Source organism: Natrix helvetica (assembly GCF_964273705.1).
Source record: "Natrix helvetica genome assembly, chromosome: 1".
Classification (NCBI taxonomy): Eukaryota; Metazoa; Chordata; class Lepidosauria; order Squamata; family Natricidae; genus Natrix; species Natrix helvetica.
Window position 1 is genome coordinate 371,971,058 of NC_138548.1, and position 27,533 is coordinate 371,998,590.

Genomic DNA, 27,533 nt, shown 5'->3' on the forward strand with positions numbered 1-27,533 from the left:
GCTCCGCCCACTACCCAGGACAGGCAGCCGAACCGGCCAGCCCCACGCTCGGTAGGTGGACCACTTCTTCGCAGAAGCGCGTGCCTCCCGCGGCGCTGCCGCGATTGGTCCGAGGGGGGAGGAACGTTGGCCAATGGGAGAGCAGCGTGGTTGAAGGCAGCTGCGGTTGCTGGGCAGCCTGGGCAGTCCGTTGCACACGCGAAGTTGTTTTTTGACGCGGTGTCTGCGCTTCCCTCAGACCGAGCGGCGGATTCGGTCTGTGAGGGAGCCGCGGCAGAGATACTGGAGTCATCCGCCCGTGTCGTTCCCCCCCCCCCAATTATTGGGAGTTTTTCCCCTTAGTTTTTTTCATCCTGGCTCGCTTCTACTTTTGGCTGAGGGACCTGCGCTTCCCGCAGTTCCCTCAGACCGAGCGGCTTTCTAAACCCGCTCAAAGGAGACGGAGGGGAGGCGGGCAGGATCCGAAGCTTCATTCGAAGGGTGACGCTAGACGTTGGGGGGCAGGAAGGAGAACTCAACCCCCCCCCCCTCGGGAGAAACATAGGAATCCTGAAGGGATTTGAGAGGCAAAGATTGTCAGAAGATGTGTCACTGACAATGCTGAGGGGAGAAAAGGGCCACGGGTCTTGAGGTAACTCTGCTTTACCCTTGGGGAGTCCTTCCTCCTGAAAAGATACAAAAAAGAAGCAATTGAATTTCCTGCCACAAAAAAGAGGGGTTCAACCTATTCTCCAAAGCACCTGAAAGTAGGACAAGAAGTAACTGATGGAAACTAATCAAGGAGCTAAGCAACCTAGAACTAAGGAGAAAGTTCCTGACAGAGAATAATTAAGTAGCGGAACAATTTGCCTCTAGTAGCTGTGAGCTCTCCAACACTGAGCGTTTTTAAGAAGACACTGGACAACCATTTGTCTGAAATGGGAGAGGGTCTCCTGCCTGAGCAGGGGATTGGACCAGAAAACCTCCAAGGTCCCTTCCAACTCTGCTATTCTATTCTATTCCTATTCTATTCATCTGTGAATGATGAGTGGGGATTGGGCAGCCATATCCCCATCCCAAATGGCATTCCCAGCTCTTCCTTTCTGCACAGAACTCTTTGAAGCTCATCTTCTGCCCAAACTATGGGAAAATGGATTTATGTGAAGGTTGAAAAGATAAAGAAAACCTCCCCCCCCAAGCTATTTCTCAAAAAAAAAAAAAGGAGCTTAGGAGAATGGCTTCTACAGGTAGTCCTCAACTTACAACCACAATTGAACCTCAAATTTATGTTGTTAAGTGAGGCATTTGTTAAGTGAATTTTCCCCCTTTTACCACCTGTCTTGCCTCAGTTGATAAGTTAGCAATCCGGTTGTTAAGTGAATCTGGCTTCCCCATTGACTTTGCTTGTCAGACAGTCACAAAAGGTGATCACAGGACACAGCAACGGTCAGAAAAATCTGTCAGTTGCCAACCATCTGAATTTTGATCACATGACTGCTGGATTGGTAACTGAAAATTAGTCATTTTTTCAGTGCCGTTGTAACTTTGAACGGTCACTAAATGAACTGTTGTAAGTTGAGGACCACCTGTGTTTGGGGGCGTTGTCTGCATCTTCCCACTCAGCAAAAGTAGTAGTCCTCGACTTCTTTTCATGTACCTCATGCGAAGAAAACATGGAATATTCAGCCCAAGCCTTTACGAACAATAATGGATCAAATTGGGGAGGGGGGAACTACTCTGCCAACTGTTGGGGTCCCGGATCTTTGGGTTTCGCCTGGCAACCGCGGAGCCCAGCTACATAGTACTGCCTTCCCCCTTTTCCTGGGCTTTCTCGTCCAACCGCTCCCCTGCTTTTTCTGCAGTGGTACGGAGGCAAGTTTCGTTTTCCATCCGGAGGGAGTCGCATTCAGTCCGGTTGCGTGTTTGGGAACCATCCTTCTTTGATCCGACAGATTTCTCTCTACATGCACGGCTGGAGTTTTGAGCAGAACAGGAAGTGGAGGGTCTGGCCTCTCTAGGAAAAAGCCATCCTCCACTGACACTTCCGGGAAGCAAAGACTGAATGCCTTCCAGGGACGGAGATTTTGCGAGGCTGGAAGCCCTTTCTTGACGCTCTGCGACAGTATCTGTGTTGCTTCACAAGAAGCGGCTGTCTTGATGCGGCTGAGTTCCGCGGTTGGCATGCAGTTTCCATCCTAGATCGCAGGGGCTGGCAAAACGGGTGGGTTGTGCTTCCCCCTTAGTGCTTCCCCAGGGGCTGGCTGGGTGCTTATATGTTTCTGAAGGTTGCAGCCTCGGCTTCCCCTTTCAAGGGAAACGGGCGTTTTGTAGCATCTCAGGAGAGAGGGCAGTCCCGAGCAAAAGCATACATTATCTACAGAATCTGCAGAAGTGAAAGCTAAATTTATATATCAAAAGGTTTCAATTGTTCTCAGAAAGTTTAAACAAATTCTATGGGTTTATTAACAAAGTATAGATATTTTTTAAAAGTATGTGAAAAGTCTTCTTTTAATTACTTTTAAAAAGACAACTTTGGTCCCTTCATCCTGCGTTTGATTTCAGGTGTAGAGCTGCTATAGTGGCTGGAATACTGTACTGTAAAAGGTAAAAAAAATTAACCAAGAAAAGCCTTTCGAAGATCAGTGTAGAATCCTGACAAGAGAATAACAGAATAACAGAGTTGGAAGGGACCTTGTAGGTCTCCTAATACAACCCCCTACTCAAGCAAGAAACCCTATACCATTTAATACAAATGATCATCCAATCTTTTCTTGGCTTTCTGGCTGATAAAATTATCTTGTACTCTCAAGGACTCTCAGAGCAAAGATTTGCTTGCAATGAGATAATTCCATTTAGGAGAAATAGAGCCCAGTCTCCCATCTGAAAAGCCCTTAAAATTGCAAATGTTCTCCCCAAGCATTAACTCTGCTTGAACATTATTAGAAAAAAAAATTGAAAATTGTCGGGGTTAGGACAATTCTGTCATATACTAATATTCTTTTTTTAAATTTTTGATCACAGATTGGGAGTTGGATGTATGCTGTTTTATCTTCAAACTTCCTGTCTCCATAGAAACAAAACTTGTCACCGAAGAGGGCTCAGTGGTCTGTTTGGATTCTGCACTGGACCTTTTCAAACGTTCTGATTTTATAGATGGAAGAAGGTTTGGAGACCTTTTACCCTTTGGGAATTTCGATTGAGCATAGATGGAAAATGGATAGAAAAAAATCAGAATGTGAAAGAATAGCAGTACGCCCTCTCCTTCCAAGGGAGACCTATCTAAACTTTTGGGAAACATGTAAGCAGAAGATCCCAGATGAAGAAAAAATCTGCACTGACATCCAGCGACAAATGTTTAGAGAGTTCTGCTACCAGGAGACTAAGGGCCCCCGAGAAATATGCAGCCACCTTCATTATCTTTGTTCCCAGTGGCTGCAGCCAGAGAGAAATTCAAAGTCTCGGATACTGGACATGGTGATCCTGGAGCAACTCCTCACCATCCTGCCGCCGGAGATCAAGAACTGGGTCAAGGAATGTGGAGTGGAGACCAGTTCTCAGGCAGTGGCTCTGGCAGAAAGCTTTCTTCTGAGCCAAGTGGAGGAGAAGAAGCAGGAAGAGATGAAGGTCTGATTGGTTCTGAGGGAGTGATAATAAATATATCAAAGTTTAAGTATGCAGTTCATTTTACAGCTGGCCATATAATAATCTTAGCTCAGGCCAACCTTAAAATGAAGGGATCTTATTACTAAAACTAGATGGGAACTTAAACGCTTCTCAGTACTTTCTGTTATTAATTGTATGTATAACGAAGAAGTATAACTTCTTAAAGTGTTTGTTGCCTTTTCTGAAAATTTCCCAGGAGTTGGGAGAAACCCAAGCTTTTTCCCCACAGATGAACGTGGAGCAATAGGGGAGGTGGGATGGAAATTTGGAAATACATTTTGTCCAATTTCTGTTAAACCCATTCCCTTATGATATTTACAGTTGCAAGTGAAGACGTCCTGTGTTAATTTGGTCACTGAATGCTCTGAAGCAAGAGAGAATCCATTCAAACCTTCTAGGGATCCATTCTTAGGAGACATCTCCCAAAAGGATCCAGTTCAGGACAGATCACCAGGTAAGAAAGGATTGTTGTAATGGCAAAAAGCTATCAAGAGCTCTCTGAACTACAGGTAATCCTCAACTTACAACCATTCATTTGGTGATTGTTTGAAGTTACAATGAAAAAAGTGACTGTTTTTCATACTTATAACCATTGCAGCAATCTCGTGATTTAAATTCAGATGCCTGGCAACTAGTTCCTTTTTATGATGGTTGCAATGTCCTCGAGTCCTGTGATCACCTTTTGCGACTTCTGACAAGCAAAGTCAGTGAGGAAACCATATTCACTTAACAGCTGTGTTACTAACTTAACCACTTCAATGATTCACTTAACAACTGTGGCAGGAAAGGTAATAAAACGGGACAAAATTCACTTAACAACTCTTGCTTAGCAATGGAAATTTTGTGGTCGTAAGTCAAGGACTACCTGTATGTACTTTAATTCATGAGCTTCTTTCGCAACCAAACTTTGCCCCCCTCGGCACAAATTATTTAGCTTTCCCCAGTATATACTGTGTTAAGAATGCTTTAAAAAGATCGATTTTTTAAAATCTTTGTCCTCCCCACAGAGAACAAAACAATGAGTCATCTCCCATTGGGAAATCAAGCTTCTCTTTCTGGTGGAATAGAAACAGGGGCTGTCCTTGCAGTTCAGGTAGGAAGAAAATTTTTCCCATCCTCAGAATTGCATATGTGATTTAATTAAGATGCATCCGTTCTACTGCTAAAACTGTATTTATAATCTAGAATCAGTCCTTTTCCTGACCAGGACCACTGTATGAATAAGCTTCACTTGATCAGTTGCTAACCACTTTCTGGAATAGAGCAGCTCTGGTGGACACAAGAAACAACTCAGGATGGGGAAGATCCAGAATGATGCTTTATCCATGCATTCAGTAGATCAAATCCTATGAAACATTAGCCTTGGTACAGTTAATCAGCCTTTATCTCCAATGTGATTTCAGCTAGTGGATGTGAGCTATATCCATTTATTTCCTTAATTCTGAAACTTGCCAGAAAAAAAACATTTGTTTATTTTATTGCAAGTTTCTGCTCTGGGGATTTCTAAGAGATCTTGAAAGACTTCTCAGTCTGTCCCTTAATAAATAATTTCTTTATTCCTCTTTCAGGATTCCATAGCCTTCAAGGAGGTGGTCATCTATTTCACCAAGGAGGAGTGGGCTCTGCTAGACCCTGATCAGAAAGCTCTCCACGAAGAAATCATGTTGGAGACTTGTAGGAATGTGGCTTTTCTGAGTAAGATCCTCTTGGCTCTCTGTTCAAATAGTTGGATTGAGTATTTTGTAGTTGGATGGAATCCATTTATTTGTAGTTTTCTGACCTTCCTGGTTGGCCAAGGAACAGATCCTGTGGGAATTTCACAAATTCTGCTTTATTGTGCAATATAGTAACAGAAACTTGAAAGTTTATCTTTGGGCCCTCTCCTACTAAACAAAGTTAAGGCAGAGTTATTTTGCGTTCCTTTTTCACACTTGCTTCAATTTCAACTAGATCATCCCCACATTTTTCTAACACACATAATACCCAGATATACGTGTTGCATATAGGGCTGGAACAGAAGGTGGTAATTGCAGAGTTCTTGATACGCTGTCTGGAGGCCGCCAGAATGTGAGTGGACTAAAACAGGAGCACATTCAACTCAAGAACGATGGGAATTGTGCCAATTTAGAAATCAGCAAGTTCTAGAATGATTGTCCCAAAGGTGCTTTTCCAAAAGGCAATTGGACTTCCTTGGCATCTTCTTGAAAATGTTTCGTTTCTCATCCAAGAAACCTCTTCAGTTCTGAAAATGCTTCTTGGATGAGAAGCAAATCATTTTCAAGGGAGAAAAAAACAAGAAAATCTAGTTGTCTTTTGGAAAAGCACCTTTGGGACAACCATGACCTGGATGATTGAGAATCTCCATAGATACTTCTACAATAATTCACATTTTGATTGCGGGTGGGATTGTGCTCCACAAAATAATAGACTGGCCTGCAATTTGACAGTAGTGATAATGGATGGTGGCCATGCGGCATGGAGGTATTTGCCCAGCTTCAGTAGGCGTGACTGGAAATAAGTAGAATCCTTATTTAGTAGAAATAAGGGTTCTGTGAATAGTTGCTCATACTATTGTTATTTCTTAGCTAGAGTACTACAGCTCACTCTACATGCAGCTGTCCTTGAAGACTAACCAAAAGCCTTCGGTTCAAACACGCTACTGCATTATAGTAACTATGCTAAGAAGCTGCATTGGATACCAGTTCCTTTCTAGGTGCAATTCAAGGGTTTTGCTGCAATTTATAAGGCCATGAACATGTCCCTAAAAGATTTCGTGCTAGAAAGAAGTACAGTAGTACTTTGGTACTCAACTAGTTTGAAACCAGTGGCGGGAATCAAAATTTTCTACTATCGATTCTGTGGGCGTGGCAGGGGAAGGATACTGTAAAATCTCCATTCCCACCCCACTCCAGGGGAAGGTTACTGAAAAATCCCTATTTCCTCCCGATGGGGGGGCAGGACTTGGGAGGCAGAGAATAGATGGGGGCCGGGCCAGTCAGAGTTGGTATTTAGCAGTTCTCCAAACTACTCAAAATTTATGCTACCGGTTCTCCAGAGCTGGTCAGAACCTGCTGAATACTACCTCTGTTTGAAACTCATTGAATTTGGTACTCAACCCATTTTGATACAAAACATTTATTGTGGTAATCATCATTTGCTTGGTACTCAATACACCAGCTAGAACTTGTCAGTAATGGCTGTCTTGTGACTCACTACATTATTCCTTACGGAAAAAAATTGTTTGGTACTCATTTTTTGTACTCATCGCGCCTCCTGGAACCAAGTAATGATGAGTACCAAGGTACCACTGTACTTCTTTATACAATGTAATGATAATTTGGAATATTCTGTCTTGGTTCATTATTTTTCTTCCAAATAGGTAACGAGCGGAAGAACAAACAGGAAACAGAGATAGAGCCATTGCGAATCGTCAAAGTTGAAGTGGGAGAAGAGACATTTCAAAATCAGTGTCCCTCAAAAAATCAAGAGGGAATTCAAGTAAATATTCAGAGGCATAAAAATGCTAATTCATGTCCTAAAATCTATGACTTCCCAAAAGATATTAAAACAGAGAGAAGGCGACAATGTTTAGATTTTCAGAAAATATTTGAAGATCAGTCAGATTTAAATAAACAATGTGAATGGAAAGATGATGGGAAAAAGTACAGGAGGTTTTGCTCTTTTACTTTGCATCAACAAGATTATATGGGAAAGAAACCATTTAAATGCAAGGTATGTAGGAAAAGCTTCAGCAAGTACAGTAAAATTATTGCACACGAAAGAATCCACACAGGAGAGAAGCCATTTAAATGCATGGAATGTGGTAAGAGCTTTACTCAGAGTAGTCACCTTACTTCCCATAAAAGGATCCACACAGGGGAGAAGCCTTATAAATGCTTGCAATGTGGAAAGAGCTTTACTCAAAATAGTCATCTTACTTATCATAAAAGGCTTCATTCAGGGGAGAAACCTTACAAATGCACGGAATGTGGAAAGAGCTTTGCTGATTCCAGTTCCCTTCTTGTGCATAAAAGGATCCACACAGGGGAGAAACCTTATAAATGCACAGAATGTGGCAAGAACTTCACCCTGAGTAGTCACCTTACTTCCCATAAAAGGATCCACACCGGAGAAAAACCATTTCAGTGTATGGAATGTGGAAAGAGCTTTAGTACGAAGAGTTCTCTTAAATTTCATAAAAAGATCCATACAGGGGAAAGACCGTATATATGCATGAAATGCGGAAAGAGCTTCAAGCGGATTGCTGATCTAACTCGACATGACAGAACACATGGAAAAGAAGTTCCATACAAATCTACCAGGGGTGGTAAAAGCTTCCATAACAGCAGACACCTTACTTCACGTGAAAGAGTAGAAAAGCCATTTGAATGCAGACAATGTGAGGATGAGCTTTCCATTGATTATGTTGACTAATTATTAATAAAGGAGAATATTTTTAAATTTTAATCATTAATAAAGGAAACTAACTATAAGCAATGAAGTGTGTCAGCTCATAGCAACCACATAGATGGGTTTTCTGCAGTCGAGTGTCCTGAGATTTGTATATTAATCACCACAAAGAATTCATACAAAGGAAATGCTGTATAAATTCACTAAATATGGAGGGAAAATTCAGTGAAAACATCCTTTTTCTTTTTATAAACCTGTAATCCCTTTTTTCGGGGTGGAGCCGAAACAACTGAATAGACTGAGTGTTTAACTTTGCTGGATGCCCTTCCTGACACCTACATGGAGTTCACAGCAGATGTTTTCTCTTTCCAACCTGCTAGAGAAATATCTGCCGCTGCCTAGGATTGAACTCTGAACCTTCTGAGTGGGAGCTGAGCGTCTTCACCTCCAAGCTACCATGCCTCTCAGTGACATTTCTCAACTTCCCATAAAAAGATTCATGCAGGAGAGAGATCTTTTAAATGTCTGGAATGTGGAAAAGGCTTCAGAAGAGTAATCTTAATGCCACAGTGGGGAGAACCCATATAAATGCAATTAATGTGGAAAGTACTTCAGTATTAACAGATTATTTTACAGGCAGTCCTCAATTTACAACAATTTGTTTAGCAACTGTCCAAAATATCACAGTACTGAAAAAAGTGACAAAACCAGACCTCTCACTTGTAACTATTACAATATCTGCATGATCATGTGATCAAAATTGGGGGGTAGGCAACTGGTATGTATTTATGATAGTTGCAGTGTTCTGGAGTCATGTGATTACTATTTGTAACCTTCCCAGCTGGCTTCTGACAAGCAAAATCAATGGTAGAATCGGGATTAATGATATGATTCATTCAACAACTGCACTGATTCACTTAATAACTGACAAAAGTTGTTAAACTGGGCGCAACTCACTTAACCCCTTTGCTTAGCAATGGAAATTCTGATCCTAATGGTGGTCATAAGCCCAGGACAATCTGTATATATGAAAATAAAAGCAGAAAAGGAAGAAACCACACAAGTTATGGAGACTGAATAAAACTGTCCATTGTAGTAACCTGATTTCCCATAAATGAAACCACATAGAAAAATTCTAAAATATGGAAAGTGCTTCAGATGAACTTTAATTTTACATGACCTCAAAAACAAAACAAAAGAGGAGACTGCATACTACAAACATCTACTAATTTCTGACACCTTGGACTACATCTGATCTTCGATGGTGAGGCAAATTGTTGACTTTAGAAACTGAATGGATCCAGAACAGAGTTTAATTTTAATTTCATTTTATTTATCTTTCTCAAAATTAAATGAAAGGGTCCTAAAGAATTAAAAATAACAATTTGGTGGATTTGATGGAATGATGGTTGAATTTTGCTACAAATATTAACAATGAATGTTATTGATTGTATTTGTAAAGGTGTTACTTATTACTACTTAATTAGCAATTAGTGAACTTTGGGTGTTCTTTGAAACTAAGCAGATGCCATCCTGGTTATTAATTCTTGGTGGGCCTGGAAGAAATTCTAGAGTTATCGGCAGAAGGATTTCCAGGTTGCTAAGAAAAAATATGAATACAATCAATAATTGCTGAGATCAATTTATCTTTATGTTTTACATTGTTTCATTTGTATTATTTGTTCTTGCTTGTGTATTACAGATTGATTTTACTATAAAATTCTTCAAATGATTGTTAACTATTCACAGTGTTTAAAATCTAACTCAGACAGACTGCTTAGGAACTGTTTTCTCTAAAAGATATGACGAGATAATCTATACATGGTGTAGGGCTCTATATGCGTGTGCTGGCCAGCTGACTTCGGCATTCTTTTGAGGCCATTTTTCGCCCTCTGGAGGCAAGCCTCCAGAGCACGAAAAACCAGCCCTATGGGCAAACCGGAAGTTCGGGAACATATTTCCAGTTTGCTCGTAGGCCCAGTTTTAGCCCTCTGGAGCGTTCAGGAGGCTTCCCTGAAGGCTCCGGAGGGCAAAAAACGACCCTATGAGCAAACCGGAAGTCACTTCCGGTTTGCTCGTAGGACCAGTTTTAGCCCTCCGGAGCATTCAGGAAGCTTCCCTGAAGGCTCCAGAGGATGAAAAACAGCCCTAATGTAATGACAAACCAGAAGTACATTCCCGAATTTCAGGTTTGCCCGTTAGGGCCGGTTTTTCGTGCTCTGGAGGCTTCAGGGAAGCTCCTGAAGCCTCCGGAGGGCCTCTGGGGGATGGTGTCTGTTTTCGCCCTCCCCAGGCTCCTATAAAGCCTGTGAAGCCTGGGGAGGGCGAAAAAAGCATGCCAAAAATTGGAGGGAGTGCTGGTCATGCACGCATGCGCACTGGAGTCGTGTGCATAAGATTATGGGTGTGGCACGCCCGCGCATGACCCCCCTCCCGCTTTTGGCACTTGAGCCAAAAAAGGTTCACCATCATTGCTCTAGAAAGAGAGCAGAGAAGAGCAACAAAGACGATTAGGAGATGAGTCTAAAATATAATTTTCTAGGACCTCAAATTGTCTTATAAAGTTCTTCTGGGAAAATAATCAACATAAATAGGCAAAAATATTACTTTTCAAGCATTTCCCCACAATATGTTTAATGAAAAGAAGGACTGGGGATGATATGATAGCCAGTGTTTCAATATTTGTGGGGCTGCCACAAAGAAGGGGGAGTCAAGCTATTCTCCAAGGCACCTGAGGGTAGAACAAGAAGCAATGGGTGGAAACTAATCAAGGAGAGAAGCAACTGAGACCTAAGGAGAAATTTCCTGACAGTGAGAACAATTAATCAGTGGAACAACTTCCCTCCAGAAGTTGTGATGATCTAAGACTGGAAGTTTGTAAGAAGAGATTGGGCAACCGTTTCTCTGAAATGCTTTAGGGTTTCCTCCCTAAGCAGGGGGTTGGACTAGAAGACCTTCAAGGTCCCTTCCAACTCCTAGTCTAGTCTAGTCTAGTCTATTCTTCATTCTATTCTATTCCATTCTTTGCCTTATTCTGTCCTGTTCTAATCCTATCCCATTCCATTTTACTTTGTTGTTCTGTTAATTTCTGGCCCCTCCGCTAAGCACCTCTGGGCACCAAGCGGGCACTTCCCCACCAAGATTCCTGCGGGCGTTGCAGGAAACGGCCTTCGCTAGATGGCGCCCTCCTGCAAACCTCGGCATCCAACAACTGCATCCTTGTTTCCCAGTTAAGGCAAAGCCGAACAAAGAATTGCGCTCTGGGGAAGCATCTGGCCAAGACCTTCAAAAGGGGTGGGGAGGGAGGCAGGAAGTGACCGTCCACCCACCTTCCACCCCAGGGGCTTTCTAGGAAGCGGTTCTTTCTGCTTTTAACTCTAGCCAGCGGAGAGCAAAGAAGCGGGGAGTGCAAATCCTCGTGGGAACGGGGATCTCCCCGCCGGGCTACAGCTGAGCGGCTTAACAAAGCAGGAGACGCGCTCGCAGAGAGCGATTTGAGCGGGAGCCGAGCCCAAATTCTCCCCCAGATCTTTCCCCGAGATCCAGAATCCTGCCGGGCGGGATTGCAAACTTGAACACGGGTGTTTCCCGGCGGGTTCTGCTTCTTCCCTGCTCGCTCCAGGTAAGAGAAAGAGAGCGTGAGAGCTGTTCCTTTCGGGTCTTTCCAGGCAGGATTCGCTCCTGTTCCCTGTAGCAAACTGGGGAGGGGGGGCACGTGGCCCAGAATGGAAGGGAGTGGAGGGTTGGGCGGCCAAGGCAATTCAATCAGAATAGAGCTGGAAGCGACCATGGAAATCTTCTAGTCTGGGGTCCTGACAAGGATTTTTAACCTCTCCCTGCAACAGGCTAGAGTCCAGGGGTGGGTTCCTGCCAGTTCTAACCTCTTCTATAGAAGAGGTTCCACAAATCTACAGTGCCATTTAGAACCGGTTCCAGCTTCCTCCCCCCGCCTGTCAAGTTTGAACACCCCTGGGGTTTTTTTCTAAAGGGTTAGGGGGGTCTTGTAACTTGACAGCTTTAAGACTTGCACACTTCAATGCCAGAGTTCCTCAGCCAACATGACTGGAGGAGGAATTCTGGGAGTTGAAGTCCACAAGTCTTAAAGCTGTCAAGTTTGAACACCCCTGTGTTTTTTATTTCTAAAGGGTTAGGGGTGCAAGGATCTTGTAACTTGACAGCCTTAAGACTTGAGTGCTTCAAATGCCAGAGTTTCTGAGCCAACATTTTGGTTGCTAAGCAAGAGTTGTTAAGTGAGTTGTTAAGTGAGTTTCACCACATTTTACAAGTTGGCCATGCCCACCCAGTCACATGGCCAGCAAGCCACTCCTACAAAGCAGGCCACACCTACAGAAGAGGGTCTAAAAAATTTTGAAACCCACCACTGCTAGAGTCCCATCATGCTTGAAAGCAGCCACAGTTATCCCAGTTCCGAAGAAAGCAGCCATAAATGGCCTGAATGACTATAGACCCATTGCACTGACGTCTATAGTGATGAAGTGCTTTGAGAGACTGGTCCTACAAGACCTCAGGTCCTGTCTCCCACCAAATTTTGATCAACACCAGTTTGCTTATAGAAGCAACAGGTCGACGGGGGACGCCATCACCCCTCCTCTACATATTGCCCTGAGCCACCTTGAGAAATCTGGGAATTATGTCAGAATGCTTTTTATAGACTATAGCTCGACCTTTAACACCATCTTACCATTAAACAAACAACACACACAAAAAAACAATCACCTTACATTACATCTTGTAGAAAGTGTGTCAATTGGTTACAATTAGCTTTCATGCATCTCTTCCACAGTCATTACTTACATTCATATCAAATGTCAAACTTCTTAATGAGTCTTACTTTCAGCATATCATAGTTCTCATTTGACTGAAATTGTTTTAGTGTCCTTTTACCTAGAATAATCCATAGTTAAAAACACAACCACCTAATGGCATTTCATTAATTATTACAAAGTCATCCAAAAGCCTTAAACCTTTATAACATATTCTAAACAAAAATTAGTTGACAATATTTCTAAACCCTTTCCCCCCCTAAAATCACTGTTTACAATTTGTGTCCAGGTTCCTTTTGTTATGGTAATACATATATGTATATATGTCATTAACTGTATCCCTTATCCTTATCATTCCATTGTTAATTGTTAGAATTACTATTGGTTAACAAAAAAAAAACCTTTCCTGTTATATCTATTTTCTTCTCATCAAACCAACATATATGTATACCTTATTGCCCTTATCGATTATTTATTTAACATAACAATCTATAAGTTACTAAATTACTACTTACTAATTATAAAACTTGGTTAATTTTTTTGCTATCTACTTTCATATATCCAATAGCATTACACCTTTATAACATATTCAAAGTAAGAATTAATTAATTAAATTTCTAAACCTTTTTTTCCCAAATCATTATTTGCAATTTATATCCACATTCCTTATATTAAACCAGTGCATATCTATGTCATTAACTATATCTCTTATCATTTCATTATTATTATCATTAATATTTGTTAATGAAATCATTTATTACTTATATCCAGTTTCCTCACCTCCAGCCAACATAGAAATATACCTTGTTACCATTATCAACTATTTATTTAAGCAAACAGTCTAAAAATTACTAAATCCCTACTTGCTAATCATCAAACTTAGCTATTATTATTTTTTATTATCAATTTTCATATATCAACCTGTGTCCTTCCAGAAGGCATGTAATCTTATTTCTTTTGCCATTTGTGGAATTAATTTTCTGTTTATTTCCTTGGTAAAGTTTTTATGGACATCTCTCTGCACCTTGTTGTCTGTTGGATCTCTCAGGTAATCTCGGCGCCCTTTCGCTGCTTTAATTGATTTATCTTTGATTGTCAATCCTGTTTCTGATAAAAAATTTCTCTTTAAAACCCTCATTTTTTCTCTTTTTTCTTCTTTTGTGCCTTGAAATTTGGGGTAGAGCTCTGGACCATCAAATTCCCCTCTCCAAACTCCCGGGTTTTTTTGCTTTCAACTACTATCGTTTCAGAAATCAATTCATTAGTTTTCTTATCTTTGTGTTCATTTTTCTCCTCAGTTTTTGGAGCTTCATCTCCCTCATTTTTTTCTGATATAGACTCTATCTTCTTATCAATTCTCAAAGTTACCTCCAATAACTTTTGAATTGCATCCCAAATCTTTTGCAAAATTAAAGATTCCTCTTCTGAAAATTGCTCCATGTTCCAAATTATAAATTACTGCCACTGTAGCTTTAATCTTCACAAGAGAGAGGTTCTGTTTCCCCCCCCCCTCTCCCAGTGCCGATAAGGCACTCAAGGAACAGCTGTGGTAAACAGTTTGTGCCTTTGACTCTTGTCACTTTTAGTTACCAAGCTTTGAAGCACGGACAGTGAGATCAAAGGAGAAACAGGGACAAATGCGTAGTTTCAAAAGAAAAAAAACTCTAGCGTGTAGCTTTCGAGCAACAGACTTCAAGTATTTTTTCACTTTCTTGTGTTGTCTCAGATTTAGGAGGGACAAAGTTCTTAAATGGAGTTTAATAGCAAATAATAGACAATTTTTGTTAGAGTAGAGAGGGAGGTTTTATTCCTTGAGTTGAAAAATAAAGCAGGAAGGAGTTGAAGAAGAAAACCCGGTCCATTCACTTTAAGAAGAGGGGAGGGAGAAAGAAAAAAAAATGCGAAGAGCATTTCAATACAAGAAGACTAACCAAAACAAAACAAAGAAGATCAGTTCTGCCGCTAATTTCTGCTTAAGGATTTAATTTAGCATGAAAAAAAGAAGGTTTTTTTTTTTAGGGCAGTCTTTTTCAAAACAAAAAGAATTTCTCACCAGATGGACACATTTTCTCTTTCCGTTTCTTCCGTTCCTTAGCCGTCCCCACTTCATCAGCCTAGGCTGCCTTTAGTCGCCAGCTTGAAGTCCTTCTCTTATATAAGTCAGAGACTTGCGTTGTCCCTGATATCAGCAAGACGTGGTCTTCCTGTTCACCATCTCTACGGGATGGTTTAGGTCCAATTTGTGCCCCCAGTGACAAAAGTATCGGCTGCAGTGTCAGAGCATCCAGACCGCACGTCCGTACCGTAGGGGCATTGGCTCCTCCTTCCAGCTGGCTGCTGGAAGACTGTCCGGCAGCCGACCCACAACCATAGAGCGTACTCCTAGAGCGGTCACTGCTGGAAGACTCGGCAGCCGGGTTTTGGAGTTTGGAAGCCGGAGAAGAAGTTATGCTCGGAGCGCGGTGAGGACAGAACAGGCACTTGCGCAACCCCCCTCTCCAGCCGGGCAGAGCTCCATGCACTGACCTAGGGGGTATCCCGAATGTGCCAAGCCGTGGAAGCTGGGGAGCGGGCAGAGCGCCACGTGCCTTGGCACCTTAGGGATACCCCCTAGGTCAGTAAATGGCGCTCTGCTGGAGAGGGGGTTTGCCGGGTGGCTGCTCGTGAGCATGATCACCTCATGGCTGCTTCGCCCCTGAGGCTGTGCCCGGCTCTTCGGGAGACAGTTCGCAAGGGAGCAGCTGCCCGGCAACCCCAAAACAATAAGCCCTCCCCCTATAATAAGCCCAAGGCCATATCTCGTGGGGCAAAAGAAAATAAGACCCTGTCTTATTTTCGGGAAAACACGATATCAGTCCACCATAGAAAGTGTCCTCATATATTGTATTATAGTATGGTATGCTGGTTTAACAGCTGCGGAGAGGAAGGCACGACAGAGTGCGATCAATTCGGCACAAGAGACCATTGGTTGCCCTCTGACACCACCGGATGACATCGCCAGATCTCGCTGCTTTAGCAGAGTAAGGAAGATACTCAGAGATGATTCACACCCTGGTCAGTGTCTCTTTACACTTCTACCATCAGGCAGAAGGCATCAAAGGATAGCCAGCCGAACAAATAGGTTTAAAGATAGTTTCTATCCTTGGGCTGTGAGACTTTTAAATGCAAGCAAAATCACTCCATGAGCACACTAGTTTTTTGTTCTTTTTCTTTCTTTTTTCGTTTCTGTTATAATTTTGCACCAGTGAGGTTAAAACCGATTTCGTTGTATTTCAGTACAATGACAATAAAGATTATACTTATACTTAGTTAGACTTATAGTCCAACCCCCTGCTCAAGCAGGAGACCCAGCCTATTTAAGACAAGTAGCTGTCCAGTCTCCTCTTAAAAACCTCCCGTGATGAAGCACTCAGAACATCTGAAGGCAAGCTGTTCCACTGGTTAATTTTCCTCACTGTTAGGAAGTGTTGGAAGTTAAAACCCACCCCTCTCCTAAAGAAATGAAATATTTTGGGAAATATTAAAAAGGCCGAATATTTCCCCTAAAAAGAGAAGTAGAAACTCAAGAGAGGCAGAAACTCAGCCGCCCCCACCTTTGTGAATGAGCCATTAAGGCCTGAGCCAGTCTATTCTACATAACAAAAGATCTACTCCCTTAAGGCTCCCCGGTGATGGGATTAAGGCATGGCCCTCAGGACATGATAGTATTAGCCCTTTACCAATCTCATCAAATGGCACCTGGGAAGATTACATCAGCCAACGGCAGACAAGATTGGGCCTCAGGACAGCCTATAAAGTTAGCTAAGACCCACCCCCCTGCCCCTAGGAGTCTGACAACCAATCAGAATACATTTCTTACACAGGAACAGGAAGTGCACCCAGGAGGGGGTATAAAACTCAGGGACTCTCAGCATCTCAGCTGAGAGGACCCAGATTGTTGGGGACAAGCTGCTGACTTTGTAAACCGCTTAGAGAGGGCTGTAAAGCACTGTGAAGTGGTATATAAGTCTAAGTGCTATTGCTATTGGAGAACTTTCACATTCCTCTGAAGTTGTGTTTTTTTTTCTCTTTTTCCTCTTAGGTTGGGTGCTAAAAGCATCATATGAAATTCTGGATATCCAAGGATCAAGATCTCACAACCTCCTCAAGATGTCTAAAGGGAGCTTTGCTTGCTGTTCTGGTCCCCAAAACAAGATTGCTTTGGAGATCTAGGGAAGCACCTGGGTTTTTTTGTTTTTTGATGTACATCTCTGCACATGGAAAAAGTGACCTCACCCAACATGATAGGGGGAGGAAACAAAAGAGGCCCTAAGGTTGGTCTGATTGGGACTGCTGAAGCATGCATAGAAAAAAAGTTCCTGAAAGGAGAAACCACCAATTGGATTATACAAAAACCCTCCTTCAAGGGATTCTCCTACCAGGACTCTAAGGGACCCCGAGAGCTTTGCAGCCGACTCTACCAAATTCATCGTGAATGGCTGAGACCGGAAAAAAACACAAAAGCTCAGATGTTGGACTTGGTGATCCTGGAGCAGTTCCTGGCCATCTTGCCGCCAGAGATGGAGACTTGGGTCCGGGAATGTGGAGCAGAAACCAGTTCCCAAGCTGTAGCCCTTGCAGAGGGCTTTCTCTTGAGCAGGGCAAATGACCACAAGCAGGGAGAGCAGCAGGTGAGAAATTTTTAACCATGTTAATTATCTGGGCAACATAATTATGAATGTTGTTATTGAATATGCTTTCTTTCACAGGCTAATAACATAAGTATCTAGGGGCAGATAACCATCTGAACTGGTCTTCCCACACATCCTCCTCAGTAAAGCGTACAAACCAGCGCCTGCATTTCCTGTGTCAGATAAGGAGAGTGCATCTTTCTCCTTCTGTCCTGGCCACTTTTTAGAGAGGCACGATTGAGAGCGTTTTAACAAACTGCATCATTGTTTGGTTTGGTGGCAGCAGTGCCTCAAATAGAAAGTCCATACAGTGAGTGGTGAGGACAGCGGAGAAGATCATAGGAAGCTCACTTCCTGTTATTCAGGATACTCCTTATAAGCTGTATGTGCTTAGTGCTCAAAACATTTGTTAGAGACCTCACATACCCACTTTACGGTCTGTTTCTGTTGCTCCCCTCTGGGAAGAGGTTTTGAAGTATTCATAGCAGGACTACCAAATTCTGTAACAGCTTTGCTCCCTATGCCATCCATCTGGTAAACTCGCAAGATTCATTTTTCTCGCCATGTACATGTATACATCCAAACTAGACTGTGTTGTTTCTCTGTGTCATATAATATATGTGGGTATATGCATAATTTTATATATATTCAAATCCCAGTAAGGGTATGGCTAGCTGATGAGAGCTAATTAGCTCGAAATAGATCTATCCTAGTCTCCCTTTATTTATTTATCAGTACAAATGTAACACAAATATAAAAAGACAACATTAAAAATAAAAATATGGTTTTCTGCCTGCATGGTCTTCTGTGATAAGCCGAAGGACAGAAAGACGGAGTAGTGACCTTCCTCCCATATTTAGTCATACCAGGGGTTGTAACACAAATACATACCTATTTCCCTGGCTCAACTGATAAGGAACAGAGCCCATGGCTTAGTGGCTAAAACTCCTGCCTAAGATATATACAGCCTGGGTTCAAATCCCAGTAAGGGTATGGCTAGCTGATGAGAGCTAATTAGCTCGAAATAGATCTATCCTAGTCTCCCTTTATTTATTTATCAGTACAAATATAACACACACACACACACACACACACACACATATATATATATATATATATGTATTTACTTTGTAATTTTTGTGTAGTGTATATTGGAGGTGGGGCTGTAGGCAACAAAATTTCATTTTAATGTATGCCAATTAGTGTACATTCATAAAGTTATCCTAAGTGTAAGTCATTAGAATGTGATTTCATTTGTTTGTTTTGTCAAATGATTCTCTCGCCTAGTTGAGAACTATAAAATACTGGTATCTCGGGGTTGAACTGTAGAGTCCTTGGTGCACTCTGGGCTTAATTATTTTCTTATAGATGTTTCATTACCCAATTAGGTAACATCTTCAGTGCTAGAGGGGAGTGGGGTTTGCTCTCTGTTTATAAACAGTTGTTTTTCTTATCAATGGAGGTGTTGTTTTCTCTTGGCAGTTCCTTGATTAGACTACTGTTTACTGCTTGTTTGTCTGGCGTTAATCCCCGCTTCTCTGGGTATTGATTGCTGGCTCTATAGTTAAGAACAAGACAGTAACATGCTTTTTCTACTTTTCTTGTGGGTATTTCAGGTTCAGAAGCCCTTCCTGTTGGTCGCGGAAGACACTGAAGCATGGAGGGATCTGCTTTATTCCTCTCAGGAACTGAGCATTCAGGAAATGTCCCAGGAGGGTCCATCTGAGAACTTAGGAGGTAATAGAGGAGTCCTTCTGATGCAATGGGAATTAATAGAGCCTCTCTTTCTTTGTAAAACTACTATAACTTTTGTGAACGAGTGGCTTTTGTGCCTAGTTTCTCTCCGTGATGTTCTTTAAACACTTTTTTTTTCTTAAATCTCAGTCTCCAAGAATAGAACATTGATAACTCTTGTGGGACCATCTCTCTTTGGTGGTGCAGAAGCAGCGGTTGTGCATCCAACTCGGGTAAGCTAAAGCATTCCACTCTTTCCTCAAAGTCTGTGATTTATTTGAAGAGCATGCTTTGCTCTCCAAAATGGCCCAAATCTCTTTTCCAAAGCAAATTCCTTTCATTTTATTAGTGCCAATCTAACCAATTTTGTCTGGCCTCATACTGCCTTCTGGAAGATCCTTTTCTTTCTTTCTTTCTTTCTTTCTTTCTTTCTTTCTTTCTTTCTTTCTTTCTTTCTTTCTTTCTTCCTTCCTTCCTTCCTTCCTTCCTTCCTTCCTTCCTTCCTTCTTTCTTTCTTTCTTTCTTTCTTTCTTCTTTCTTTCTCATTCAAGTGCCACCCATCTTGTCTAGAGGCAACTCACATAGCTATTGTAGGAAGAATACCTGGTCCCCGAGGGATAACTTAAACCAGCGATGGTTAACCTTTTCGGCACTCAGTGCTGAAACTGGAGCATGCGCGCATGTACACCGGAACACTGGAATTTGGAAGAGAGCAGCTGGCCAGTGTTTAAGCGTGCAGCGACCAGCTGCTTTTCTGGATTCCATCCCGCACATGCATACCGGTCAGCTGGTCTTTGCATGAAGATCAGCTGGCTGGCGCGCATGCAGTGACGTGTGGTGAGGTTTATGGCTGGTGAGGCTGGTGACGTCATCAGGAAGGCGGGGAATGGGACCACGTGTGCTGGAGGCTGAGGCTGCCTCAGCCTCCAGCACACGTGATCCCATTCCCCGCCTTCCTGAGCGCGCTCCGCCGGCTCGCGCTCCGCAGTCCCCAACAGCAGCTGCTTTTCAGTGCTTTTCTGAGCATCTGGCGTTTAGGACATCCAGCTATCTACCTAAACGCCAGACACACAGAAAAGCACTGAAAAGCACTTCGTCTCCAAGCCACTTCATTTTGATGACATCACCGCAGCGGCTGGGCACAGCCGGACCTCCAGACCTCCCTCCTCTTCCTCCCCAAAAGCTCTTCTCCTTACCGGAGCTTAGCGGGAACCGTGTAAAAGGGATGGGAGGAAATATATATTATAATTTATTATTATATATTATATATTATTTCATGATAAGAGGTGAGGCTCTGCCTCCCCTGCCTCCCCTGACCGCACGTCCCTGTGCGCATGTGTGTGCCAGGGCCCAGAAGAGCAGCTGGCAACAGTGCACATGCCCACAGAAAGGGCTCTACATGCCATCTCTAGCATGCGTGCCATAGGTTTGCCATCACGGACCTAAACTATTGGATAAAATATCAAACCGGAATCTCCCAATGCTTTGTTCAGCTGTGATGGATAGTACACCCAAGGTCTGTCCCATCACTTCATCTTGAAGGATCGGGTGTGAACAGTGTCAAGTTTCTGAAAGATGTCCTAATTAATTCATGAGCAGCGAGCCAAGTTTCAAAAGAAATCCAGTCATTTATTAGGAACACCATTTCGGCAATGCCCCATTGCAGTCAGATCTAACCTCATTTAAATTGTGGCTGAACTTTGCCTCTGTTTCTTCCCTCCCCTCAGCCTGTGTCATAAATCACATTCTCCAACGAGGTGCACGCCCCACAAGCCTGCCGACTCTAGCCGAAGGTATGCGTGGAATGTGCTACTCCCTTTTCCTCACCATGGCAACTTGATAACACATGCAAATGCTTTATGATTTCACAAACAGACATTCAAGGACTATGAGGTCTTCCTATGTCCAAGAAAAATGCATAAAATAAATGTTGGGATAGATCAGTTAAAAGAGACTTTGAACACCCTTTCTGGAGCTGTAGAGTAACTGGGAAATCTTTCTTCCTGTTTCAGAATTCCTTGTCTTTCGATGATGTAGCTGTTTTCTTCTCACTGGAGGAGTGGGATCTGCTAGACTTCAACCAAAAAATCCTGTACAACGAAGTTATGTTGGAAAATGCCAGGAACATGGCCTCCACAGGTAAAGCTTCATCTCTGCTCAGATTTCAATTCAGCGGGAAAGGTATTTTCTAGTTTTTAAAACAAACACAATTTATTAGAGGAAATGTTGACCTGTTCATCCCAAAGGGAATTTTTTTCAAAAGGCCACTGGACTTTGATTTTCCTTGAAGACGCTTCGCTTCTCATCCAAGAAGCTTTCTTCTGTTCTGACTGAAGAAAAACGAAGTCCAGTTGACTTTGAAAAAGTACCTTTGGGACAACCACGACCTGGAAGACAGAGAATCTCCACAGGCGTGTTGATCGGTTCATTTCCTAGAGGGAAGAAATTAGAACTAAACTGCACTTTTCACTAAGGACTAAAATTATCTTGCTGCCCGTAGAGAGAACATCCTCTCATTCGGTGATATTTAGAAGCCCCAATAGACCTGCAGTATTTATCACAGGGAAACAGAATTACTACTAATTGGGCCCTACTCACTTCTTTGCTTGCTTCTCAGGCGGTGGTGTGGCCATGCACTAACATTTGCCTCAGGTCCTCCTCGTAATAGCTGCTACCTCATGAGACCTGAGGTAAAATAACATGCTAGGACCGCAGGACTGCTTTTCCAAGGGAATGCAAGCTCAGTCAAGCAGTTTGGAGCTCTGCTCTCATGTCCCCTTTCCAGTTACAGGTAGTCCTCGACATACAACGGTTCATTTAGTGACTGTTCAAAGTTACAACTGGAAAAAAAGTGACAGCTATTTCTCGCATTTACGACTGTTGCAGCATCCCCGTGGTCACATGAGCAAAATTCAGACGCTCGGCAACTGACTCGTATTTATGACCGTTGTGATCATGTGATCTCCTTTTGCGACCTTCTGGCAAGCAAAGTCAATAGGGAAGCCAGATTCACTTAACGACTGAAGTGATTCACTTAACAACTGTGGCAAGAAAGGTCGTGACTGCTTGTGTAAAATGGAGCAAAACTCACTTAACAACTGCCTCATTTAGCAACATAAATTTTGGGCTCCATTGTGGTCATAAGTTGAGGACTACTTGTACTTGTCTTCCAACAGCACAGCTTTCTCTTATTTTAACATCAACTTTTTCTTGTGTATTATTTAATCTAATCAATTGCTTCCTTAAGATCTGGATGTTACCCTATTATTTGACTCAGTGGTGAAATTCAATTTTTTTTACTACCGGTTCTGTGGGTGTGGCTTGGTGGGCGTGGCAGGGGAAGGATACTGCAAAATCCCCGTTCCCTTCCCACTCTGGGGCCAGGCAGAGATGGTATTTGCCGGTTCTCTGAGCTACTCAAAATTTCTGCTACCCGTTCTCCAGAACCTGTCAGAACCTGTGAATTTCACCCTTGATTTGACTCCATTTCACCTTCCTCACTACTGATATCACACTAATAAACTCCAGATTACCTCACAACATGGCTTCATGTTGAGGCTGAACAGCAGGGAGAACAAGATGGAAGCCTATGGGGCGTGAAATGTGAACAACCCTAGTTCAATCCCTACTCCCCATTCCTACGTTCTGGATGGGGCCTGATAAGAAAGACAGGAAGTATAGTGAAAATACATGCCTGTTGTGGCCCAGCAGCGGCCGGCTGAGCTGTTGGTGGACTCTCACAGCTCAGACCATTATGGGACTGCTCTGGAGGATGAGGAAGACTCTGGAGGGTGTTTGGAGTCAGAGCAGGAACTAGAGAGGCCTGTTGGCCACCAGGTGGCATCTGAGTCAGGGAGCAGTGAGGAGGAACAGAGGGAGGTTGTCCCTGATGTACGTATGCGTAGAATTGATAAGAGAAAGGAACAGCTATGGAGAAGACGTCATAGAAGAAAGTAAGGCCAGCTGGCTAAGGGTGTGGCCCCTCCCAAAAAGTTTATAGGTGGAGCGACGGGAGGGGAATCTTTGCAGGAAACATCAGTCCATTTATACAAGCCGTTGCGGAAGCATTCTGTAAGTTAATCTTGAGTTCTTGGAGATAACTTTCTAGGCTCTTAGCCAAGGGGTGGCTTTATCTATGTAATTAGTCGTGGCAGGCAGCCAAGCCTGTGTCTGCATATTCATTGGAATCACGGGACAGAACAATGCCCCAATGAGTAATCCTACTTTGTGACCCAGAAGAAATAAAAATGAGAAATACTCTTGATAATGTTTTGGTCTGAACTCTGAGCTTGGTGATTTGGTTGCCAAAGTTTTGTCACCATTTGAGCACTTTGAATTGTGCTCGCCTGTCCGAACACCTGCCTTTAAATAGCCATTGATGGGATGCAAATTAGTGTGGTTGTTGTTTATTCAGCTACCTCTGAAGTTGGACTGTTTGATTGGATGGCTGTCGTTACCGAGACATGGTCTTTGATTCTAAGTACTGCCTGTGCAATGTAAATTAGTGTTGTCTGTTTGGATGCTTCTGAGCCATGCACTTGGTTTTGGCTGGTTGTTGTTGTTGTCAATGGGGGCTGGTTGGCTGCTTGTTGTTAATGAGACGTGGTCCGATTTCTTGTGAATGGATGGGTTGTGATTTTTGTTGTTAGGTAGTGAGGTGCCTATTTGTTCATTCTAAAAGGCTATCTTCGGGATCATGGCTGATGCAGTTCTTTTGTTCTCAATTATTGGTAGACCTGATCAATGTCAATGTGTCTGTTTATTGACTTATTGGTGAAAACCAGAGGAATTCTCTTTTTCTCCTTGATTTCTCCTGGGTTACAACTGTGGTCCCAGTTAGATCAAATTTGTGTCTTCTGAGTCTTCATGATTTGATCCCAGACAGCACACACATTTCCTGCTATTACTATTTAGCATGTGGCATCTCATACGTGGACTAGCAATATAGACTGACATTTCACCTAGATTAGTAAAACGCAATAAAGTATAAATTTAAAAGAGATCTATGTTGAAATATCAATGTCTAGGACCCAGATTGTTGGGGGCAATATGCTGACCCTGTAAATTGCTTAGAGAGCAGAGGTGGGTTGCCAATTTTGTTGCTACTGGTTCGGGCGCGTGCATGGCGCTTCTGCGCATGCACTTACGTTTCCAGGCGGGTGGGTGGAGCCTCCCGCTGCTGCTATTACCGGTTCAGCCAATCCGGGCCGAACCAGGAGCAACCCACCTCTGTTAGAGAGGGCTGTAAAAGCACTGTGAGCCAATATATAAGTTTAAGTTTAACTATTGCTATTGTTATAGAGAGAGTCCTGGCAGACATCACATGAGGTGCGAATCTTATTCAGGATTGTCCATTGCTGGCATGGCAGTTCAAAGCCTGGCACCTTAATTGTGGGCTCATTTTTATGTCTTCCTATGTCTGGATGTTCAGCGACCCATTTGGTTTTCCACTGGTAATCGATGTCAGTTGTTATTCAAGTGCCAGTGGGAGCTTCTGGCCTTTACCTTTTCTGCTTTAAAAGTGTAATACATTTTTCTCTTTCTTTTTATCCTAAGGAGTTGGGTGGCCAGAGAGTGCAAATTATAAACAGACATCTGTGGAACATGCACAAACAGTCAGAAACGACATTGGAGAAGGGATGTTTGAAAATCCCCGGGGACCAGAAACATCTGAATGCGACCAATTACACAAGAGAAGAGCAAAATCTTGTACTCCTCAGTGGGCAGGAATCCATTTTTATCTTGGCCAGCAAGGACACAAAAATGAAAGGAAGTGTCCCACCTGTGGAAAAACACGTAGAGGAAATTCAGATCTCTGCGAATACTGCAGAACTCACGACAAAGCAAAACAATATAAACTTGGGGAGTGTGAACAAAATTACAATTGGTCCCTCCTTCGTACCTTACATGAAATGACCCAAACTGTAGAAAAAACATATCCCTGCTCTGAATGCGGGAAAACCTTCAGCAAGAGCAGTAATCTTAATGCCCATAAAAGGATCCACACAGGCGAGAAACTATTTCAGTGCATGGAGTGTGGAAAGATGTTCAGGTGGAGCAGCGGGCTCACTTACCATAAGAGGATCCATTCAGGAGAGAAACCCTATAAATGCACGGAGTGCGGAAAGAGCTTCAGTGGCCTGAGTTCCTTTACTTCCCACAGAAGGATGCATTCTGGGGAAAAACCTTATAAATGCGCTGAGTGCGGGAAGTGCTTCAGTGGATTCAGTTCCTGTACTTCCCACAAAAGGACCCACACTGGTGAGAAACCCTATAAATGCGCAGAGTGTGGGAAGTGCTTCAGTTGCCTGAGTTCCTTTACATCCCATAAAAGGATCCACTCGGGGGAGAAGCCATATAAATGCATGGAGTGTGGGAAGAGCTTCACCATAAGCAGTCACCTGATTTCCCACAAAAGGATCCACACAGGGGAGAAACCGTACAAATGCACGGAGTGTGGAAAGGACTTCCGGAGGAGCTGTTATCTCACTACTCATAAAAGAATCCACACAGGGGAGAAACCGTACCAATGCACGGAGTGCGGAAAGAGTTTCACTATGAATAGTAGCCTGACTTCCCATAAAAGAATTCACACCGGTGAAAAGCCGTATACCTGCCTGGAATGTGGGAAGACTTTCCGCAAGAGTGATAACCTTACTTGCCATAAAAGGGTACACATGAGATATAAACCATGTTAATGTTTTGGATGAAGGGGACAGAACCTCAGCCACAGCAGTCATCTTCAGATTTACACCTAGGAGAACTTGTATAACTGCATGGAACGTGGAAAGAGCTTCAAAATGTAGAAAGATCTGATAAATTGCTCTAAACCAGGGGTGTCAAACTCAGCCTTAGGAGCAGGTGGCTTTGTGGCCCGAATTGGGGAGAGGGGAAATCTGACTCAGTGGGTGAAATACAATTTTTTTTACTACCGGTTCTGTGGCCGTGGCTTGGTGAGCATGGCAGGGGAAGGATACTGCAAAGTCCCCATTCCCTCCCTACTCCAGGGGAAGGATATTGCAAAATCTCACTTCCCACCCCACTCTGGGGCCAGCCAGAGGTGGTATTTGCCGGTTCTCCGGACTACTCAGAATTTCTGCTACTGGTTCTCCAGAATCTGTCAGAACCGACTGGATTTCACCCCTGATCTGACTGGATAACTGGTGGGCTGGTGCGCATGCACACGGAACTCCACTCACGCAAGAGAGAAGCCCTTGTGATGCCACTCACACAAATGGGGCTGCAAAAGCCGGCTCCCGCCGCTCAGCTCAGTTGCGAATAGGCTACAGCCCGATTTTGAGCTGCGGCCCACAGATGGGGGACCCCCGCCATAGAGAGTCAGTTTAATGTAGCAACTACACAAGTTGCTATCCCTAAAACTCAGCCTGAGATTCTAGTTCTTTCATAAGTATGAAAGCCAGCTGAATTATTTGAAGTCGGTCACACACTCAGTCCTAGGCAAGAGACAGTAAAAAAGTTTTATTTGTATTTGGCATGATTCTATAACCTCTAGACAGAGTACTTCCATTGGGATTTGGAAAAAAGGCAACCAAGGGGAAACGGGAACAAGATTTATAAATCCATGCATTGAATAGAGAACACAAGCCTCTCCCAAAGCAGTAAATTGCAGGGATCATCCGGGGAAATGGAATGGAAAGAGTCGAAACAGATCAAATGTTTTTTCATGACACTCATAATACAGCGAAGAAAATGGGATTCACTTTTGAATCAATAGAATTGTTGACTGTAATGATGATTTACATAGTATTATCTGCCTGATTTTTTGCTCACTTGTAATATTTTTTTGCTGGCATATTAAGGAACAATCATAAAATTCTTAAGCATTAGAAATGTCAGCGTGTTTTAATGTTTATCATTGAGTTTAACCTACTGCACTGTAGAAATAGCATTTTCAAAAAACAGTGACGTGCGGTGAGGTTTATAGCTGGTGAGGCAGCAATTTTTTTAGACTTGTGGACTTCAACTCCCAGAATTCCACAGTCAAGCATGCTCAGTTGCGACCTGCCGCCCTCCGCCCTGGGATTCGGCCACGGCACCGCCTGCCAGAGCTGCGCGGAATCCGGAGCGTGCTTGTCGGGCGAGGGCAGCGCAGATGGGGAGCGGACGGAGCGGAGGAAGCCTCTCCCCCCCCCACTTCCCACACCCGAAAGAACAAAGGGAACCTCTGCCGCCGCCCGGGCAACCTGGCCGGCCTCTCTCGCTGTGGCTCTCTGGTGCCGAGCTTGGGTCCCTGGAGGAGCTGGCGGGGGCTGCAAGCACCGCAGGCTGGACT

At 43.2% G+C, this 27,533-nt stretch overlaps 2 protein-coding genes across 2 annotated transcripts; both read left to right on the top strand.

Annotated features, from left to right (window-relative positions):
* The first annotated feature begins 2,009 nt into the window (after positions 1–2,009).
* Positions 2,010–9,794, top strand: LOC309384020 (uncharacterized protein). Its single transcript, XM_081937175.1, has 6 exons — positions 2,010–2,200; positions 3,001–3,603; positions 3,964–4,096; positions 4,650–4,735; positions 5,211–5,337; positions 7,022–9,794. Exons 2-6 carry the CDS (start codon positions 3,133–3,135, stop codon positions 8,074–8,076), a joined length of 1,872 nt encoding a protein of 623 aa, XP_081793301.1. The 5' UTR covers positions 2,010–2,200; positions 3,001–3,132; the 3' UTR covers positions 8,077–9,794.
* An 850-nt stretch (positions 9,795–10,644) lies between these two features.
* On the top strand, positions 10,645–27,182 carry LOC309385145 (uncharacterized protein). Its single transcript, XM_081939263.1, has 6 exons — positions 10,645–11,674; positions 16,918–17,506; positions 19,123–19,243; positions 19,391–19,473; positions 21,253–21,379; positions 24,797–27,182. The coding sequence occupies exons 2-6, from the start codon at positions 17,093–17,095 to the stop codon at positions 25,936–25,938; spliced, it is 1,887 nt and encodes a 628-aa protein (XP_081795389.1). The 5' UTR covers positions 10,645–11,674; positions 16,918–17,092; the 3' UTR covers positions 25,939–27,182.
* Positions 27,183–27,533: the final 351 nt, after the last annotated feature.